The sequence below is a fragment of the Ovis canadensis genome, chromosome 15 (assembly GCF_042477335.2).
Source record: "Ovis canadensis isolate MfBH-ARS-UI-01 breed Bighorn chromosome 15, ARS-UI_OviCan_v2, whole genome shotgun sequence".
In the NCBI taxonomy this organism is placed as follows: Eukaryota; Metazoa; Chordata; class Mammalia; order Artiodactyla; family Bovidae; genus Ovis; species Ovis canadensis.
In genome coordinates this window covers 61,100,955-61,122,725 of record NC_091259.1, presented here as the reverse complement: position 1 = coordinate 61,122,725, position 21,771 = coordinate 61,100,955, and the positions used below count along the sequence as shown (strand labels likewise).

The 21,771-nt window shown below is 38.0% G+C and overlaps 1 protein-coding gene and 1 non-coding gene across 2 annotated transcripts in view; both read right to left on the bottom strand.

The window, feature by feature from the left end:
• The window catches only part of RNF169 (ring finger protein 169), an 88,175-nt gene that overhangs the window by 24,807 nt on the left and 41,597 nt on the right, over positions 1-21,771 (bottom strand). Inside the window, exon 3 of the mRNA XM_069553091.1 lies at positions 4,369-4,515. Coding sequence (XP_069409192.1) covers positions 4,369-4,515 — 147 coding nt within the window. The remainder of the gene's footprint in view (positions 1-4,368; positions 4,516-21,771) is intronic.
• LOC138421438 (small nucleolar RNA SNORA57) lies at positions 13,161-13,298 on the bottom strand. The gene has a single exon (XR_011249514.1). It is a non-coding gene; the product is annotated as a small nucleolar RNA SNORA57 (small nucleolar RNA).

Here is a 21,771-nt window from a genome sequence, read left to right as displayed (position 1 = left end):
AAGAATACTGGAGTGGGTTGCTATTTCCTTCTCCAGGAGATCTCTCCAACCCAGGGACTGAACCCGTGTCTCCTGCGCCTCCTGCATTGGCAGGCAGGGGGAGCAACTATCACACTGAACTGTAGCTTCTTACTGAGGAGTCTGACTTCTGTTTTAGACAACTGACTTGGACAGTAAATGATTACCTTTTCTCTAAAACTTCTGATACTATTATACAGTAGGTAAACAAAAAAAATGTATAATCATCTAATGATTAACCAGTTTTCTAATGATTAAGTTAATATCAAAGTTAGAGTTATGGACAGAGGCATGCAAGGCATCTTACGGCTCAGAGTACATTGTATTCCTTAAATGTTTTGCTATTCTCTAGGCTGATAGGCACATTCATACAATAGGCTAGGTTTAAAATAGCCTTCAAGAAAGAATTGAAGGATTATAATTTACAGAGCAGCTCTTCAGTTTTGTAGGGTATCTATCATTCCTTAAAACCCTGTTGTACAAACTATTCACTGGAGAGATGTTAATAGCACTAACTCATTACCAAATATTGTGGGAAGCAAGAAAAACCTTTGACATCAATAGGCTCAACAGGGGAGGGTAAATAATGGCAATCCTTCTTTATTTAGGATTTTCTACACAATCAATTCAGTACCGAATAAAAGAATATTCAAATTCCAGCTCTACTACTAGCTATCACTGTCTCCAGAAGTTAGCTGCTTTACCTTTCTGAGTCTCAGTTTCTCATCTATAAAATTAAGAATTATCTCTCTACTATTAATACACCTATTGTGATAAACCATTAAAAACACAAGGTGCATTAGCTCACAAGTAGTAAATGGTCAACAAAAGATAGATTTTGTTTACATCAACTTAAGTACTATTACTCTTTTAAGAAAACACTTTAGTGTTATAATACAAATATGCCAGGTTTCTTTTAATTGTTGAAAATAAATTTACATTATTATAAATAATTACATAAAGAGAAAGTACTCCAAACCCCAACTCCTCTCTATTTCTACTCCCACAAAAACCTAAAACCATAAGATAGGAAAATATTTACCTCTCATCTTTAACACTGCATAAAAATAAACCTATAGCATAGATCCCCTGGAACAGAATATGGCAAACCACTCCAGTATTCTTGCCTGGACAATTTCATGAACAGAGGAGCCTGGTGGGCTAGAGTCCATGAGGTCTCAAAGCGCTGGACATGACTGAGAGACTAAGCATGCACACAGGCAATGAGACACATGGATATCATCACAGTGGTGGTTTAAGACACAAAATATCAATAGGAGATTAATTAGGTAAATCCTACAGTAAAGAATAACTAGCGGACCTCTAAATAATGACGCGGGATTCTTTATTTACATGGCAAGACATCCATGATTTATAATTTATTAAAATAGATCACAAAACAGTATGTATACTAGGTTGCATTTTCTGAAAATAAAAACAAAATGTTATACATACACACACACACACACACACACACTTAGAAATCTGCAAGGATATTCACCAAAATGTTTATAGCAGTTATCTCTAGGTTGTGGGATGACAAGCAATTTTCCACTTTCAGCTTTATAATCTTTGGTATGGCTATAATTGTTACACCAAATTGTTTTCCAACAATTTGAACTATTATTGGTATTAACTGTCATAACAGATCATAATAAACACTGTGCCTATTTTATTTCCATTCTAAACAAATAACAGATAACTGCTTCCACAATCAGCCCTTGCCTTCCTCTATTTGAATTCAACTTGATAAACATGAATCAAACTCTTGTGATGTGCAAGGTACCATGAGAGATTTTTTAAAATGGTTAAGACATATTTCCTATAGTCAACAAACTTACAAATCAAATAGAGAAATACAAACACACAAATAACCATAACATAAGGAAGAATTAAATAAGTCATATAAAAGTAACAAACTGAGGAAAGGAAAGTTGAGGGGGAAGAGAATGGATAATAGAAGTGGAGAAACAAGAAATTCCTACCAGTTCCAGGAAGGCAACAGCTTTTGAACTGGCCATATAGAGAGATTAACAGCATTTCATCAGGTAAGGTTAACGGTGTATCAATGAGATGAAATGCAAAAGCAAGGATCCTCAGAAGAGAAAGCATGGGTTATATGTTTGGGAAAAAGCAAACAGTTCAGCAAACAGTCCCTAGAGTTCTGGGATATAAGCAAGGATAGAAACAGAAGCTAGACTAATACTAAAGACTTAAACATGAAGAGTTCTCATTTAGTTCCACAGGAAATGGGGAGCCACTGAGCTTTTCTTTTTTTATTTTATTTTATTTTTAGCCACTGAGCTTTTTGATTCAGGAGGGTAAAATGATCAATCCAGCTCTAATCATAATACTCTCTATTAAAAATAATCCTTTAACTGACCTTCCACTGAGACCACTTGAACTTCTCTTCAGTCCCAATGAATGTATCGTTGGCTAAACTAAACGAAATTACTTGTTCTACACCAAAATTTCTTAAGAAATATTTTATGGTAAAAGTCTCAAAAATATGAAATATAAATGCAGGCAGAAAAAAGGTAAAATCACAAAATCTAAAACTTGAAGTGTTCATAGATCCAATTTTATTCAATGTATAGGCAATTTTGCAAAACTGGCCATGACCAATCAGAATTGGTATTAATACTTCCTGATTCCTTTTAAGATTAAATTTTAGATTGATGTAATTAATTCCTATTACAAAGATTGAAGTGGCAAAATAAAAAATAATTAGAGCAAATTTCCATCTTTGTTATGAGTGGATATTCGAGATATTTCCTCGAGGAAACCTGGGTCTGGCAAGGTCAACAACAACAGGTTCTTTCTATCAAAGGGCCATAGTAAAGAGTAAGCTCTCTACCAAAATTGGTTTGTTCTGAAAAGAAATATCTTTCCGGGCAGTTTCTGATGAGAACAATAATGGATAGTCCTGTTGGGGTGAAGAAGCAGAGTTTGCAGTTTTTAGAGACCACAGACAACTATTAGTTCGGGGCTATTAGTCAGAAGAACTACTATACACACAAAACTATCATGTATTTTATTCTTGCCTTCCTAGATGAACCATATTCTCTCCAAAAGCAGTCTTTTTCCTTTTGTAGTTCCTGGTGAACAGAGTTTTAAGAGTACATAAGCATTTCATATTTTTTAAACTGAATCTTTTCAGAAGGTTGGAATACAAATGGTTATTTTTAACAATCAAATAATAACAATTATTATAACTGGGATCAAAAAGCCCCACATACACACTGACAGTCAGCAAATACTATCAATTCAAGAAAGCTTATGTAATCTCAGTTTCTAAAGTTCAGGGAAAACACCTTTGCAAAGAGTAAACCAAAAGCACTGAGAAATTATGTAACATGGCCAAAGTTGTACAACCTGTTATAATGCTGGGACCTGTTTAACAGGCAGACTTCTGGTCTAGAGATTTTTTTCCCTCTATTCTGTTATGCTGTCTTTATATATAATAAAACTTTATTAATCCACCTAATTAAAAATATAACCTGAAATACGAACAAGACAGAATCATAAAACATTTTAACAGGTATGACTCTAAAGGTATTTAGCTAAGTACATACAGCAAGTAATAGAAGATGTCCGACCCAATATAAATTGCTAAAGAAAAAGAAAACCAATTGTAATCATACATTTGAGCCATAATCAGTGGATCCTCCAAAGGGCTTTCTTGTATTAGTTAAATATACAATTTAAAACCTTTTACAGTAATTTGCTTGGTAAATAAGTAATGAAAAGAATTCAGGCAAGATTTGGCCCAATTAGAAGTTTAATTAAGTTAAGTTTAAACAAAGTATCTCATCTAATTTTGAGGACTTACCCTGTAAGCCTGGTGGACTACATACAGTTCATGGGGTCGCAAAGAGTCGGACATAACTGAGCACACACACAGACACACACACACACAAACCTTATAACTAGAGAACTATGCTGTTTGGGTTATTATAAAGAGTAAAGGGAAATAAAATACAACCTTTAAGGAAAGTTCATCCTCCTAGTTGAGGATATAACACATACAGAACTCCATCAAATAACAACACCTAAGTCAAAATGACAACTTATGTACAAAGCTTACCCAAAGCAGCATATACCACACTAGGTTTTCCTTCTCACTCACCATTTTTCCCCACTGCTCTCCCTTAATCTTTTCACACAAGTCTCATTGTCCTGTTCACAAATCATTTTCTCCAGCTCTCCATCTGGATGCTAAGGTCTTCAATACTCCTAAGTTGCATAGTCAATGACTGTTACTGATCAAGACAGGTTTTTCAGATCCATGTCACCTGGGCTAATGGCTGATTTTGAGACAAGTGTCCATCAAAAAAGTGATCTACTTACATGCTCTAGATTTGTCTTCAGTACTAATGGCTCATCTCTTTTTTTCTGTTCATCTATTTTCCTTTTTCCTATTTCTGTGTCCTCTGGTAATAACTTGTGGATTTGATCTTCAGAGGTTTTCTCCTCTTGTAACTTTTCTTCTCGCAGCTAAAAATACAAATCACATTGAGACAGTAGTTTTAGGCAACAAAAGGCTTAAAAATACCATTTATTCAGTAGTCTATTAGAACAAACAGGAAAGTTCTGAGACTATTTCCTTATTGGATATAAAGCCCTCTTATTTTTTAAGTATGTCAGCTTCTACTTGACTCTTACCAAACACCCACTTCATGGCTTAAGATTTAACTGCTCTGCATTCTTGAGCAATATGAAATCACAAAAGCTAAGATAATACACATAATCAAGAACTAAGGTTTATTCACTTAGCCAAAAAACTTTCTTTATTTCCATAATCCAAATATAACTGCACTAGGCCAGGAGAATAGCAAAGATGTATATGCCACAGAGGGTCAGGGAAGTTGGACTAAGCAAGAAAGGGCTTTGGGCCTATTGGCAACAGAAAAAATGGCTTATAACAGTCCCAGACACTGGAACATTTCCAGGGACATAAAACAAGGTGCAAAAATTTCACAGTCTAAAGGCATTAAAATCATACAGAGCCTGTTCTCTTATCATTGTGGAATTATGTTAGAAATCAATATCAAGAGATATTTGAAAATAACCCACATATTTTTAAGTGCAATATGACATCTACCAAGAGAGTTCATTGACTTAGTCATTTAAAGCCTCAATAAAGTTAGACTGAAAAAAACACAGATGGTGATTGCAGAGAAGAAAGCATTTAAATGAGAAATTAATATCCAAGACACTTTAAAAACCCCATGCATCTGGAAATTAAATGTCCATTTTAAAATAATGGATGTATCTAAGAAGCCATAATAAGGAAAATAAGAAAATTTTTGTAACAGAATAAAAATGAAAAGAGAATTTATCAGAATTTGTTGAGCAGCTGAAACTGCTCAGTGTAACTTAAATACAATGTGGAATCTTGAAAAAGGTATGAAAACAAATAATGGACACTGGCATAAGATTTTATGAAATTTGAACAAAATCTGTACTTTAGTTAATAATACCATATCACATGTTAATTTCTTGTTTTGATAAAGATTTAGCCTTATATTTCCAATTTCCATAGGTATGATTCCAATAAGCCTGAACTAGTCTTAACACGCTGAGTCTAACTAAAGAGGTTATGAATATGTAAAGAACACAAAATACAATGTTATATAAGGAGGAGATTCAAATGAAATAATGTACTCCCAACTTCTCAAGTCAAACAAGAACACAAGAGGATGAAAGCTGATCCATAGCTAGAGAGAAAGCAAACCTGAATTCTATGCTAACTGCCTACATGAAAGATCAAAGCCTTTTAACAATCTTAGATGAGAAATTCTCATTCAACAACATGAACACAGGCTTCACTAAGGGGCATTGCACTTGAAGAGAATAGAAAGGCAGAGTGGCAAAAAGAAAACAAGTTTCAGTATCACCTTATCACTTACTGAACTGTGTGTGTGTCAGATGTGGCGCTCAAAAAACAACAACTAAGCTTTACGACTTAGGTTCAGTTCAGTTTAGTCGCTCAGTCGTGTACGACTCTTTGTGACCCCATGGACTGCAGGACACCAGGGTTCCCTGTCCATCACCAACTCCCAGAGCTTGCTCAAACTCATGTCCATCGTTGTCAGTGATGCCATCCAATCATCTCATCCTCTGTCGTCCCCTTCTCCTCCTGCCTCAATCTTTCCCAGCATCAGGGTCTTTTCCAATGAGTCGACTCTTCGCATCTGGTCACCGAAGTATTGCAGCGTTAGCTTCAGCATCAATCCTTCCAATGAATATTCAGGATTGATTTTGTTTAAGATGGACTACTTGGATCTCCCTGCTGTCCAACGGACTCTCAAGAGTCTTCTCCAATCAGTTAAGTTCAGTCGCTCAGTCGTGTCTGACTCTTTGCGACCCCATGAGCTGCAGCACACCAGGCCTCCCTGTCCAACACCAACTCCTGGAGCCTACCCAAACTCATGTCCATTGAATAGGTGATGCCATACAACCATCTCCTCCTCTGTTGTCCCCTTCTCCTCATGCCCTCAATCTTTCCCAGCATCACAGTCTTTCAAATGAGTCAGCTCTTCGCATCAGGTGGCCAAAGTATTGGAGTTTCAGCTTTAGCATCAGACCTTCCAATGAACACCTAGGACTGATCTCCTTGAGGATGGACTGGCTGGATCTCTTTGCAGTCCAAGGGACTCTCAAGAGTCTTCTCCAACACCACAGTTAAAAAGCATCAATTCTTCGGCGCTCAGCTTTCTTTATAGTCCAACTCTCACATCCATACATGACTACTGGAAAAACCATAGCTTTGAATAGATGGACCTTTGTTGGCAAAGTAATGTCTCTGCTTTTTAATATGCTGTCTAGATTGTTCATAACTTTTCTTCCAAGGAGTAAGCATCTTTTAATTTCATGGCTGCAATCACCATCTACAGTGATTTTGGAGCCCAGAAAAAGAGTCTCTCACTGTTTCCACTGTTTCCCCATTTATTTGCCATGAAGTGATAGGACCAGATGCCATGATCTTAGTTTTCTGAATGTTGAGCTTTAAGCCAACTTTTTCACTCTCCTCTTTCACTTTCATCAAGAGGCTCTTTAGTTCTTCTTCGCCTTCTGCCATAAATAAGGGTGGTGTCATCTTCATATCTGAGGTTATTGATATTTCTCCCGGCCATCTTGATTCCAGCTTGTGCTTCATCCAGCCCAGCATTTCTCACGATGGACTCTGCATATAAGTTAAATAAGCAGGGTGACAATATACAGCCTTGACGTACTCCTTTTCCTATTTGGAACCAGTCTGTTGTTCCATGTCCAGTTCTAACTGTTGCTTCCTGACCTGCATACAGGTTTCTCAAGAAGCAGGTCAGGTGGTCTGGTATTCCCATCTCTTTCAGAATTTTCCACAGTTTATGGTGATCCACACAATCAGAGGCTTTGGCATAGTCAATAAAGCAGAAACAGATGTTTTTCTGGAACTCTCTTCCAATACCACAGTTCAAACGCATCAATTCTTCAGCATTCAACTTTATAGTCCAACTCTCACATCCATACATGACTACTGGAAAAACCATAGCTTTGAATAGATGGACCTTTGTTGGCAAAGTAATGCCTCTGCTTTTTAATATGCTGTCTAGGTTTGTCATAGCTTTTCTTCCAAGGAGCAAGCATCTTTTAATTTCATGGCTGCAGTCACCATCTGCTGTGATTTTGGAGCCCAAAACAATAAAGTCTCTCACTATTTCCAGTGTTTCCCCATATTTTTGCCATGAAGTGATCGGACCGGATGCCATGATCTTAGTTTTGCCAAATTCAGGCTTAAATTGAAGAAAGTAGGGAAATATTGAGTTTTAAGCCAACTTTTTCACTCTCCTCTTTCACTTTCATCAAGAGGCTCTTTTGTTCTTCTTCACTTTCTGCCATAAGGGTGGTATCATCTGCGTACCTGAGGTTACTGATATTTCTCCTGGCAATCTTGATTCCAGCTTGAGTTTCATCCAGCCCAGCATTTCACATGAAGTACTCTGCATATAAGTTAAATAAGCAGAGTGACAATATACAGCCTTGTCGTACTCCTTTCCTGATTTGGAACCAGTTGGCTGTTTCACGTCCAGTTCTAACGGTTGCTTCTTGACCTGCATACAGATTTCTCAGGAGGCAGGTCAGGTGGTCTGGTATGCCCATCTCTTGAAGAATTTTCCAGTTTGTTGTGATCTACACAGTCAAAAGCTTTAGAGGAGTCAGTAAAGCAGTAGTAGATGTTTTTCTGGAACTCTCTTGCTTACAATAATCCAACAGATGGTGGCAATTTGATCTCTGGTTCTGCTGCCTTTTCTAAAACCAGCTGAACATGCAGAAGTTCATGGTTCATGTACTGTTGAAGCCTGGCTTGGAGAATTCGGAGCATTACTTTACTATCGTGTGAAATGAGTACAATTGTGCGGTAGTTTGAGCATTCTTTGGCACTGCCTTTCTTTGGGATTGGAATGAAAACTGACCTTTTCCAGTCCTGTGGCCACTGCTGTTTTCCAAATTTGCTGGCATACTGAGTGCAACACTTTCACAGCATCATCTTTTAGGATTTGAAATAGCTCAACTGGAATTCCATCACCGCCACTAGCTTTGTACGTAGTGATGCTTCCTATGGCCCACTTGACTTCCCATTCCAGGATGTCTGGCTCTAGGTGAGTGATCACACCATCGTGGTTATCTGGGTCATGAAGATCTTTTTTGTACAGTTCTGTGTATTCTTGCCACTTCTTAATATCTTCTGCTTCCATTAGATCCATACCATCTCTGTCCTTTATTGTGCTCATCTTTGCATGAAATGTTCCTTTGGTATCTCAAATTTTCTTGAAGAGATCCCTAGTCTTTCCCATTATTTTTATTCTTTTTAAAAAATTTCTCATTGTTTATTATTTTCCTTTATTTCTTTGCATTGATCACTAAGGAAGGCTTTCTTATCTCTCCTTGCTATTGTTTGGAACTCTGCATTCGAATGGGTTTATTTTTCCTTTTCTCCTTTGGCTTTCGCTTCTCCTTTCTCAGCTATTTGTAAGGCCTCCTCAGACAACCATTTTGCCGTTGTGCATTTCTTTTTCTTGGGGATGGTCTTGATCACTGCCTCCTGTACAATGTCACGAACCTCCATCCACAGTTCTTCAGGCACTCTATCAGATCTAATCCCTTGAATCTATTTGTCACTTCCACTGTATGCTTTGATTTAGGTCATACCTGAATGGTCTAGTAGTTTTCCCTACTTTCTTCAATTTAAGCCTGAATTTGGCAATAAGGGGTTCATGATCTGAGCCACAGTAAGCTCCCAGTCTTGTTTTTCCTAATTGTATAGAGCTTCTCCATCTTCGGCTGCATAAAGTAGAATCAATCTGATTTCAGTATTGACCATCTGGTGAGAGTCCATGTGTAGAGTCTTCTCTTATGTTGTTGGAAAAGGGTGTTTGTTATGACCAGTGCTTTCTCTTAAACTCTGTTACCCTTTGCCCTGTTTCATTTTGTACTCCAAGGCCAAACTTGCCTGTTACTCCAGGTATCTCTTGACTTCCTACTTTTGCATTCCAGTCCCCTACAGTGAAAAGGATATCTTTTGGGGGTGTTAGTTCTAGAAGGTCTTGTAGGTCTTCACAGAACCATTCAACTTCAGCTTCTTCAGCATTAATGGTAGGGGCACAGACTTGGATTACTGTGATACTGAATGGTTTGCCTTGTAAAAGAACAGAGATCATTCTGTCATTTTTGAGACTGCACCCAAGAACTGCATTTTGGACTCTTTTTTTGACTTTGAAGGCTACTCCATTTCTTCTAAGGGATTCTTGTCCACAGTAGTAGATATAATGGTCATCTGAGTTAAATTCACCCATTCCAGAATTAGGTAATGTGTTCAAATTCAGAGCCATAACCTTTGAACTGGAATTCAAATCTACATTTACCTTGGTGGTTCTCAGCCAAGGATGATTTTACACCTGGCAATGTCTGGAGACACTTCTGGCTATCACAACTGAGGGGATAGGTGTATGTTGCTACTGGTATCTAGTGGGTAGAGGCCAGGAACTGCTACTAAACATCCTAAATGCATAAAATAGCCCCCAATAATATATATATACACAGATGTTGCCATTTAAAAAAAAAACTAAAAAATTTCCTGTTTTATGTATTTTAGCGTTACTTTGTTCAGTGATTAATTGTGTTTACATACTATGTTGTCTGGCTTTTTAAGTGTTTCAGAATGCATCCTTTGCTTCCAAATGATGTTTATGGCTGCTCTCAAAGTTTTTGACAGTGAACTTGTGCTATTGGCAGAACAACTTTTTCATTGCAATGCTGAATCTCTGTGAACACAGCATCAACTTGAAGTTAAAAATTTACAAAACTGAAAACCCCATATATCTGTTTAAATCTTCATATGAATCATGTTGGTATTTTCTCTACACTGGATTCTGTAGATGCTAGTTTTTGGTCCCTTTTGATGGTTATTTATAAGGACTTGAGAACTTGGTCTCTAGGAAAGAGTTTTTATACTCAGGGAAAATGGCTCAGATAGTGTCAGACAATAGCATATAACCCTGAATAAGAAGTACTGATAGGAGAAGGAAATGGCAACCCACTCCAGTGTTCTTGCCTGGAGAATCCCAGAGACGGAGGAGCCTGGTGGGCTGCCGTCTATGGGGTCGAACAGAGTCAGACACGACTGAAGCGACTTAGCTGTAGTAGCATCAGTGCCACAAAGTGAAAATATAGGTCACTAACTACAAACCACCAAAGGGTTCCATTCCCACTTAAACCAAGGTCATACACTTTATGTCTGAACTTTTTTTACTTTTCATCTTCATTTATATCTTGGTAGTTTTCCCTGCTTTCCAATAAAGTTTTTCTATGAGGGCTAAAAAAAAAAAAAAAGAAGTATTGACAGCTGCTGTTTATTGAACTCTTCCATGTTTCAGACATGAAGTTTATAGAGCTTACCTTATTTAATCCTCAAGGGCTTTGTTTGTACCTATCATCATCATTTTATAGACACAAAAATTAACACTCAGTGGTTATTTCATAAAGTCTGTGTTTGAATACTGAAGAGCTTAGGTTTTAAAGCAAACCACTGGCTTCAAATACTAGGGTTTCCCAACCTCAGTACTATTGACATTTTGGGCCAGATAGTTCTTTGTTAAGGTGAGCAGGTCAGAGTCTGAGCAGAAGGCTTTTTCAGGAATACTTTGCTGGGGAGCAGGAGTTAAGGATGGAATGGTACAACAAGAGACAGCAAGCCAATAAAAGTGGTTGGCCTAATGGTTGTCCTACAGAGGACAGTGTGAGAAACTGTAGGAAATGCAGCTCAAGACTCAAACCTGAAGTGAGAAATGGGTAAGCAAATACTATATACGTATATATGTACGTGTGAGTGTGTCTGCATAAATAGACTCCCACCTCCTGCTGACCAAAGTTTGCTTCACTGGATGTTAAATATCCCTCACACTGGCTTGTACAACTCCAGTAAGTTCCCATGGTAAGCGCTGTACAGCAACCATAGAGGAGTCCTAGAGCTAACAGCAAGAAACAAGCAGTGAGAGCCAAAACAAGAGATCTCAGACTGTACCAAGTGAAGTTGCCCACCTCTGTAAAGTGGAATGCTTTTTACTGCCTCCATTTTTTTTAATGTTTATTTATTTACTGGCCATGCTCGGCAGCTCATGGGATCTTAGCTCCCTGACCAAGGATGGAACCTGTGCCCCCTGCAGTGGAAGGGGTGAGTCCTAATCACTGGACCACGAGGGAATCCCCTGCCTCTATCTTTAGATACTATTACTGACAACTATTGACTTCCGTATAGTAATCTCATTCTCAGCCACACTCCAAGAATACCATGTAATATTTTTCCTCAAACTATCTTTACTTTGTCATTAATTTTTAAAAATAAACTTTTCTTTAAGGCTGTGCTGTGCATGTGGGATCTTAGTTCCCCGACCAGGAATCAAAGCCATGCGCCCTACAGTGGAAGCATGGGGTCTTGACCACTGGACCATCAGGGAAGTCCCCAAAATAAACTTTTAAAAATCATATCACTATACACACAGTGTACAAATGATAAATGTAAAACATGAAAAATTCTACAAAATAAGCACATCCAGGTGACTACCACCCAGATCAGGAACCCTTTGTGCCTACTCCTCACCCCAAAATATCCATGATCCCAGCTTACAACACCAAAAACATACCTTCACCTGTTTTTGAGTTTTTACATAAATGGAATTTTATGTATTTATTGAATCTCTCTTTCTTCAGTCAACATTTCATTTGTGATCCAAGAGGGAGGGGATATATGTACACATATAGCTGATTCACTCTTTTGTATAGCAGAAACTAACACAACATTGTAAAGCAACTACTCTCCAATTTAAAAATAAACATTCCGTTTATGAGATTCATCCATGTAGGTGTATTTAGTAGTTTGTTCTTTCTCACTGTTTTATAGTATTCCAATGTTTGACTACAAAATAACTCAATGATTTTATTGCTATAGATACTTGTGTAACTATTAATTTTTTTATTCACAAATAAACTACTATGACCATTCTTAAAAATGTATCCTGATACATATACTATTCTGTGGGATATATTGTAGAAGAGAAGCTGTTTAGTCATAAAGTGGGGGTACACTGCCATAGCTTCCCCAAATTCATTGTACAAATTATACTCTCACCCCAATCTGCAATGTAGCAGGAATGACAGTTGCTCTCAACCTTGTTAACACTCAGAATTGTCTATTTTGGCCATTTCAGTGCATACATATTAATACTGCATTATGACTTCAATTTGTATTTCTCTGATGACTAAAGATCTAGAGCAGTTTTTCACATGCTTATCGATTATTTGGAAATTCTTTTTTATGACATGCCTATTCACATTGTTGCCGTTTCTCCTTTCAAATATTTGGAATTTCCCCTAATAATTTATAGGAGTTATACTTTTTGGATATGCAGCAATTTTCAAGAAAAAATACATACCTCTAAGAAACACACACACACACACACTTTTCCCCCCCTCTCATACTAGCTCGCCTTTTTCATTCTCTTGGTAGTGCCTTTTAAAGGCAAGAAGCTCCAGGTTTTAATGCAGTTTAACATTAGTGATTATTTTTAAAGAAATTGTCTCATAGTATCTATTTTTTGGCTCTGTGTCCTGGCACTTGAGGATAGAACCAGAGGACTGGAAGCTGCTGGTACTGAAGACACGATGCCAAGGAGGCCAGAGCCCATTCCTTCTACCTCCATAAATTACATAGATCGGGAATCCCTGCCAAGAAAAGGAGGGTCCAGAGGTACCACCCCCCTTCCCCAAGATCCCCAGCACAAACCCCATGTCTACAAAGTCACACTCACTCAGTCATCGCCCTCATAGTATCTTTAAGGAATTATTTTTTGACATTTCACATACAGATCTACAATCCACCTTGAGCTGTTGTTTTTTCTTTTTTAAATCAACTATGTTAAGGAATAACCTACATATAATAAAATGATCTCATATGGAATGCACAGCTCAACGAATTTCAACAAATGTATATATCCAAGTAACCATATCCCTAATCAAGATACAGAACATTTTTACCACCAAGAAAGTCACCTCAAACCCAATAGTGGGAATTCCCTGGCAGTACAGTGCTTAGACTGTATACTTTTGCTGCCAAGGGCCGGAGTTTGATCCCTGGTCAGGGAACTAAGAATCCACAAATGGAATGCAGCATGGCCAAAAACAAAAACAATTTTTAAAAAACCACTAGTTTTTTTTAAACTCCCACCCTACTCAGCTCAGTTCAGTTCAGTTCAGTTCAGTCGCTCAGTCGTGTCCGACTCTTTGCGACCCCATGAATTGTAGCACGCCAGGCCTCCCTGACACTTAATTTTATAACTATGACTACAGATTAGTGTTGCCTACTATAAAATCATACAGCATACATTCCTTTATGTCAAGATTCATTCACAGCACATTTTTTATATTCATCCATGCTACTAAGTTCATTATAATACTATATTCCTTATATTCTTTTTATGGATAAGTTATATTCCATTGCATGAATATACCACAGTATGTTTATCCATTCAAGTATTATACATGTGAGTTGTACTTAGTTTGGAGCTGTTATGAATAAAGCTGCTATGAACATTCATGTCTTTTTCTGAACAGATGTTTTTATTTTGCTTGTCTGAACAGCTACAAGTAGAATTGCTCTGTTAAATAGTTGCCGCTGCTGCTGCTAAGTCACGTCAGTCGTGTCTGACTCTGTGTGACGCCATAGATGCCAGCCAACCAGGTTCCCCCGTCCCTGGGATTCTCCAGGCAAGAACACTGGAGTGGGTTGCCATTTCCTTCTCCAGTGCATGAAAGTGAAAAGTGAAAGTGAAGTCACTCAGTCATGTCTGACTCTGCGACCCCATGGACTGCAGCCTAGCAGGCTCCTCCGTCCATGGGATTTTCCAGACAAGAGTCCTGGAGTGGGTCGCCAGTGCCTTTTCCATCAAGTAGCTAAGTGTATGTTTAAACTTATACACTGCCAAAATGTTTCCCATGGAGATATACCATTTTATACAATCAGTCCTCCATATCCATGGGTTCCACATCAGTAGATCTAATCAACCACAGATCAAAAATCAAAAATCAATCTGCCAGATTCCCTGGTAGTGCAGTGGATAAGAATCCTCCTGCCAATGCAGAGGATATGGGTTCAGTCCCTGGTCCAGGAAGATTCCATGTGCTGCAGAGCAACTAAGTCCGTGCACCACAACTTCTGAGCTCGCACTCTAGAGCCTGTGAGCCTCAATTAATGAGTGCCTGTGCCGCAACTACTGAGCCCATGTGCTGCAACTACTGAAGCCTGTGCATCTAGAGCCTGTGCTCCGCAACAAGAGAAGCCACTGCAATGAGGAGCCCACGCACTGCAATGAGGAGCCCACGCACTGCAATGAAGAGCAGCCCCAGCTCTCTGCAACTAGAGAAAGCCTGCATGCAGCAATGAAAAGCTGTGCAACCAAAAATAAAATAAGTAAGTGTTTTAAAAACATCAATCTGCCTTTGGTGGAACCTGTGTACACTGAACCTGCAGATGCCAAAGGCCAACTGTACTCTGCTTTTCATAAGGGACTTGAACATCCACGGATTTTGATATCCACATGGTTTCTGGAACCATTACCCTGTAGATATGGAGGGAGGATCTACTCCCATTAACAATTCATGAGAAATCCAGCTTATTCTCACACTCATTTGGACACATGGAATTCTTAGCCTTTTAATTTTAGCTATTCCAGAGAAAGTAGGGGATATCCCATATGTGATTTTAGTGAGTATCTCCCTGCTGGTTAACTATGTTGAGCATCTTTTCACATTTTCGGTAGCATGTCTTCTTTTGTGAAGTGTCTGTTTTCAATCAAGTTTCTTTTTTAAAAAAATTCTAAATAAAAGTTGGCTGTTAGATATTTTGAGAATATCTTTTCCCAGTATTTGCTTTATTTTCTAAATGCGTAGAAGATTTTAACTTTAATAAAATTCAATATATCATTTTTTTCTTCTGTGATTAGGATTTTTGGAGTTCTTGTCTAGTAAATCTTTGCCTACCCTAAGAGCAATATTTTTTTCTTCTAGGTCTTCTTCTGCATAATTTTAGCTTTTATGTTTAGTCTATGATCCATGGTATACAGATCAAGATTGATTTATTCACAGGATAAGTCTGTTCCAACATCACTGTTGAAAAGACAGTTCTTTTGCCACTGAATTACTTCTGTGCCCTTAGGAATATCAATTGACTATTTATGAGGGGGTCTATTCCAGGACTATATTCTATTCCATTGATCTATGTCTTTTCCCTATGCCAGTACCATATTCTCTTGATGACTATCATTTAAAAATCAGGTAGTAAAAGTCCTTCAATAAAAACAGTCATTATTCACAGACATGATCCTCCATGTAGAAAATTCACTAGAATCTACAAAAAAAAGCTACTACAACTACTAAATGAGTTTAGCACAGTTGTAGGATAAAGTATCAAAATGTGAAAACCAATAGTATTTTTATATACTTGCAAGAATTGTAATACCACTTACAGTAATATCCAAAAATGTGAAATATTTAAGATAAATCTGATAAAAGAGCTGGAAAGTGAAAACCACAAACCACTGCTGAGAGAAACTAACGAAGAAATAAATAAATAGAAGGATATCATGTTTATGAGTTTGAAGACTCAATTACTGAGATATCAATTCTCCCCGAATTGATCGATAGACTCTAGGCAATCTGAATCAGAATGCCAGCAAGTGTTTTTGTAGAAACTGGCAAGCCAATACTAAAATTCAGATGGATATACAGTGACCCAAGAAGCCAAAATAACTTCTTACTAGAAAGCTACAATAATCAAAACAGCATGGTACTGGTGTAATAATAAACAAATAGATCAATGATATAATACAGAGTTTAGAAACAAACCCACAATATGCAGGTAACTAATATTTGACAAAGGTGCAGAAAGCAATCCAATGGAGAAGGACAGTCTTTTCAGCAAATGTGCCAGAATAATTGGGACATCCATATGCACAACATATATAAAAATTAACTCAAAATGGATCACAGACCTAAATGTAAAGCCTAAAACTATAAAACTTCCAGAAGAAACCACAGGAGAAAATCTTTGTTAACTTTGGAAAAAGAATTCTTGGATATAACATCAAAAGCAAAATCTACAAAAGGGAAAAAAAAAAGAACAAAGTGTACTTTTGGAAAGTTAAAAACTTCTACCATTCAAAGGGCTCTAAGAAAATGAAAAGAGACTGATACAGGGAGAAAAATATTTACAAAGCATATACCTGATAAGACTTGTATTCAAAAATCTTTCCAAATTCAACAGTAAGAAAATACAAATAAACACATGGAAAGATGCTCAACATTACTAGTCATTAGTTAAGTTCAGCCACTCAGTCGTGTCCGACTCTTTGCGACCCCATGAACCACAGCACACCAGGCCTCCCTGTCCATCACCAACTCCTAGAGTTCACCCAAACCCTTGTCCATCGAGTCAGTGATGCCATCCAACCATCTCATTCTCTGTCGTCCCCTCCTCCTCATGCTCTCAATCTTTCCCAGCATCAGGGTCTTTTCAAATGAGGCAGCTCTTCACATCAGGTGGCCAAAGCATTGGAGTTTCAGCTTCAACATCAGTCCTTCCAATGAACACTCAGGACTGATCTCCTTTAGCATGGACTGGCTGGATCTCCTTGCAGTCCAAGGGACTCTCAAGAGTCTTCTCCAACACCACAGTTCAAAAGCATCAATTCTTTGGTGCTCAGCTTTCTTCACAGTACAACTCTCACATCCATACATGACCACTGGAAAAACCAGTGGTTTTGACTAGACGGACCTTTGTTGGCAAAGTAATGTCTCTGCTTTTTAATATGCTGTCTAGGTTGGTCATAATTTTCCTTCCAAGGAGTAGCGTCATTTAATTTCATGGCTGCATTCACCATCTGCTGTGATTTTGGAGCCCAAAAAACTAAAGTCAGCCACTGTTTCCACTGTTTCCCCATCTATTTGCCATGAAGTGATGGGACCAGATGCCATGATCTTCGTTTTCTGAATGTTGAGCTTTAAGCCAACTTTTCCACTCTCTTCTTTCACTTTTTCAAGAGGCTCTTTAGTTCTTCACTTTCTGCCATAAGGGTGGTGTCATCTGCATATCTGAGGTTATTGATATTTCTCCCACATTCTTGATTCCAGCTTGTGCTTCCTCCAGCCCAGCATTTCTCATGATGTACTCTGCATAGACTTTCAATAAGCAGGGTGACGATACACAGCCTTGACGTACTCCTTTTCCTATTTGGAACCACTCTGTTGTTCCATATCTAATTCTAACTGTTGCTTCCTGACCTGCATACAGGTTTCTCAAGAGGCAGGTCTGGTGGTCTGGTATTCCCATCTCTTTCAGAATTTTCCACAGTTTATCATGATCCACACAGTCAAAGGCTTTGGCATAGTCAATAAAGCAGAAATAGACGCTTTTCTGGAACTCTCTTGCTTTTTCCATGATCCAGCAGATGTTGACAATTTGATCTCTGGTTCCTCTGCCTTTTCTAAAACCAGCTTGAACATCGGGAAGTCATGGTTCACGTATTGCTGAAGCATGGCTTGGAGAATTTTAAGCATTACTTTACTAGCATGTGAGATGAGTACAATTTTGCGGTAGTTTGAGCATTCTTTGGCACTGCCTTTCTTCAGTTCAGTCGCTCAGTCGTGTCTGACTCTTTGCGACCCCATGAATCGCAGCACGCCAGGCTTCCCTGTCCATCACCAACTCCCGGAGTTCACTCAGACTCACGTCCATCAAGTCAGTGATGCCATCCAGCCATCTCATCCTTGGTCATCCCCTTCTCCTCCTGCCCCCAATCCCTCCCAGCATCAGAGTCTTTTCCAATGAGTCAACTCTTCTCATGAGGTGGCCAGGGTACTGGAGTTTCAGCTTTAGCATCAGTCCTTCCAAAGAAATCCCAGGGCTAATCTCCTTCAGAATGGATTGGTTGGATCTCCTTACAGTCCAAGGGACTCTCAAGAGTCTTCTCCAACACCACAGTTCAAAAGGGAAATACAAATTAAAACCACAATGAGATACCACTACATAACAACCAGAATTGCGAAAATTAAAAAGACTATCACTATCAAATGTTGGCAAAGACTGAGAGAAACCAGAACATTCATACACTACTGGTAAGAAAATGGGAAAACCACTTTGGAAAAGTTTGGCAGTTTCTTAGAAAAGGAAGCATACATACCATATGATCCAGCCATCTCAAGTCAAGTATTTATTTAAGAGAAAAAAAAATTATTTTGTACAAAGACTTGCAAGTGAATGGTCACAGTAGCTTTATTTGTAATAGCTAAGAACTGAAAACAACCCAAATGTCTATTAAGAGGCAAACAGATAAACAAACTGTGACATGTACAATGAAATACTACTCTACAATAAGAAAGAATAAATTATTGATACATGTAACTAGCTGAATGAATCTCCGAATTACTACGCTGACTGAAAAAGTGAAACAGAAAAGCATTAAGCAATTTAGACCAAAAAGAAAAAGCATTAATTGGACTTCATCATAACTAAAAACTTTTGTGCAAAGGATACTAACAAAAAAGTGAAAAGACAACCTATACAGTGAGACAAAATATTTACAAATCATGTATCTGGCAAGGATTTAATATTCAGAATTCATTTTAAAAAAAACTTACAACAACAAAAACAGAACTCAAAATTGAGCAGAAAGACCTGAACAAACATTTCTCCAAAGAAGAAACACAAAGTTATCAATAAGGACATGAAAAAAGGCTCAACATCATATTCATTAGGGAAATGCAAATCAAAACCTAATGAGATACCCACTAGAATGGTTATTTTTTTAAAAAATCAGAAAATAACAAGTACTAACAAGAATGTGAGTAATTGGGGCCCTCACACATTGTAGGTAAGAATGTAAAATTGTACAGCTGCTGTAGAAAACAGTTTAATGATTCCCTTGACCTGGCAATTCCACTCCTAATTATATACCCAAAATAAAAGAGGGAGTCAAACAGATACTTGTATTCCAATGCTTATGAAGCATTATTCACAACAGCCAAAAAATAAGAACTCAAGAGTCCATCAGGAGACCAAAGGATTAACTAAATGAAACGCTGTTGTTGTTCAGTTGCCCAGTCATGTCCGACTCTCTGGAACCCCATGGACTGCAGGACGCCAGGCCTCCCTGTCCCTCACCATCTCCCAAAGTTTGCCCAAGTTCATGTCCATTGCATCGGTGATACCATCCAGCCATCTGATCCTCTGATGCCCTCTTCTCGTTCTGCCCTCAATCTTTCCCAGCATCAGGGACTTTTCCAATGAGTCATCTGTACACATCAGATGAACAAAACACTGGAGCTTCAGCTTCAGTATCAGTCCTTCCAATGAGTATTCAGGGTTGATTTCCCTTAAGATTGACTGGTTTGATCTCCACGCTCCCCAAGAGTTTCAGGAGTCTTGTCTAGCACCACAGTTCAAAGATATCAATTCTTTGGTGCTCTACCTTCTTTACAGTCCAGCTCTCAGAACTATACGTGACCACTGGGAAGACCATAGCCTTGACAACACGGAATATCCAGCCATAAAAAGGAATGAACTACTAGAACATGCTACGATGTGAATGAACCTTGAAAACATGCTGCGTGAAATAAGCCAGGTCACAAAAGCACAAATATGGTATGATTCCACTTACTTATCTAGAATAGGCAAATCTATAGAAAGAGAAAGTAGGTTAGAGGTTAACGGGGGTTAGGGGGTATGATGGAATGAGGCGGTATGGATTAATGGGTACAGAGTTCCTGTTTGGAGTGATAAAAATATTTTGGAGAAAGAACAGCGATGATTGCACAACACTATGAATGTATACTCAAGGCCAATGAATTGTATACTTAAATTGGTCAAAATGACAAATTTTATGTCAGATATATCTCACAGCACTTAAAAGTTTTTTGTGTGTGTCATATAACTTACTATATAAGTATCATTAAGTTCCAGCTAGCGTTGTATCCTTTTAGATACAAATAAATAACCTGTATGACAGGTTCACTCAAGGCAATCATCTAGCAGGAGGCTTCAACTAACCTTCAGGTTAGAATCAAATAATTGAATTGTCTGACAGCTAAACACAAAAGCAAATGGAATTCCTAGCCATAGGGCAAGCCTCCACTGAAGGAACAGGCTGTGGAGCTCACTAGATTCTTCAATCCTGTTCATTCAAGGGTGGAGATGCCTACAGAATATTTGTAGCTAATCATGTCATGAATAATGCCCATTTTACCATGAAAAATTATTTATCTTCATAATGACAAAATATGAGTGATGGGTATACAGGTATTCATTTTATTGACCTTTTTATTATTTGTTTAAACATTACAAAAATTAAAAATTTAGAAAACATTTATAATATTCACTATGCTGGTCAACAAACCTCAGCTACTGGATGATTGCAGAAATAACTAAAGGGCTTATAGGAGCCTCTGTAGAGAAAGTTCTGATTACTGTCTTTCAAATGCTAAGTAACTACTCCAGAGTATTTATTCCCTATTATTAATAGTACTTCAAATGTTAACTAGCCATACTTAAGAATTTAGAATAAAACAAATATGAACTTCTTTCAATTTGGAACCATGTCCTATTCATCCTTGATATCTCCTCTCCCACTTTAGTACTAGACATAGGGCCTGTATGCACTAAGTTTAATTCCACAAACATTTACAGCACATGAGAATCTATGTGTTAAGAACTGCTTTTAGAGCTAAGGATATAGCCCTGACCAAAAATGACGAAGTTTTTTGTATGAGGCTTATACTCTGTAAGAATGTGACTGAAATGAAAGATGTGATTGGACTAATCAATTTTTAAGAGGTCTCCCATCAAATATCCCCTGCAATACAAACTATACCTATTTTGGTGACCACAGCAGTCCCCACGTTTTGGGGGAGCTTCTCTCAATTCCTCAGTAAAAGATAATCAATGCAGTGGTGTCAGGAACACAGGGCTCGTCGGAAGAGTGCTGTTCAAAGGCACTTTAAAAAAAATCTGGATGTAACTGCTCTCATTAAAGTTACAGGCTGATCAAAATTCCCTCAATCAAAGGTAATGTTCCATACATCTGTCTCAGGCTAGAGAAGAATTTACTACTAATGCAATACAGTCACACATAGAGTGTGCCCTTCCAGTAATGGCAAGGATGACAG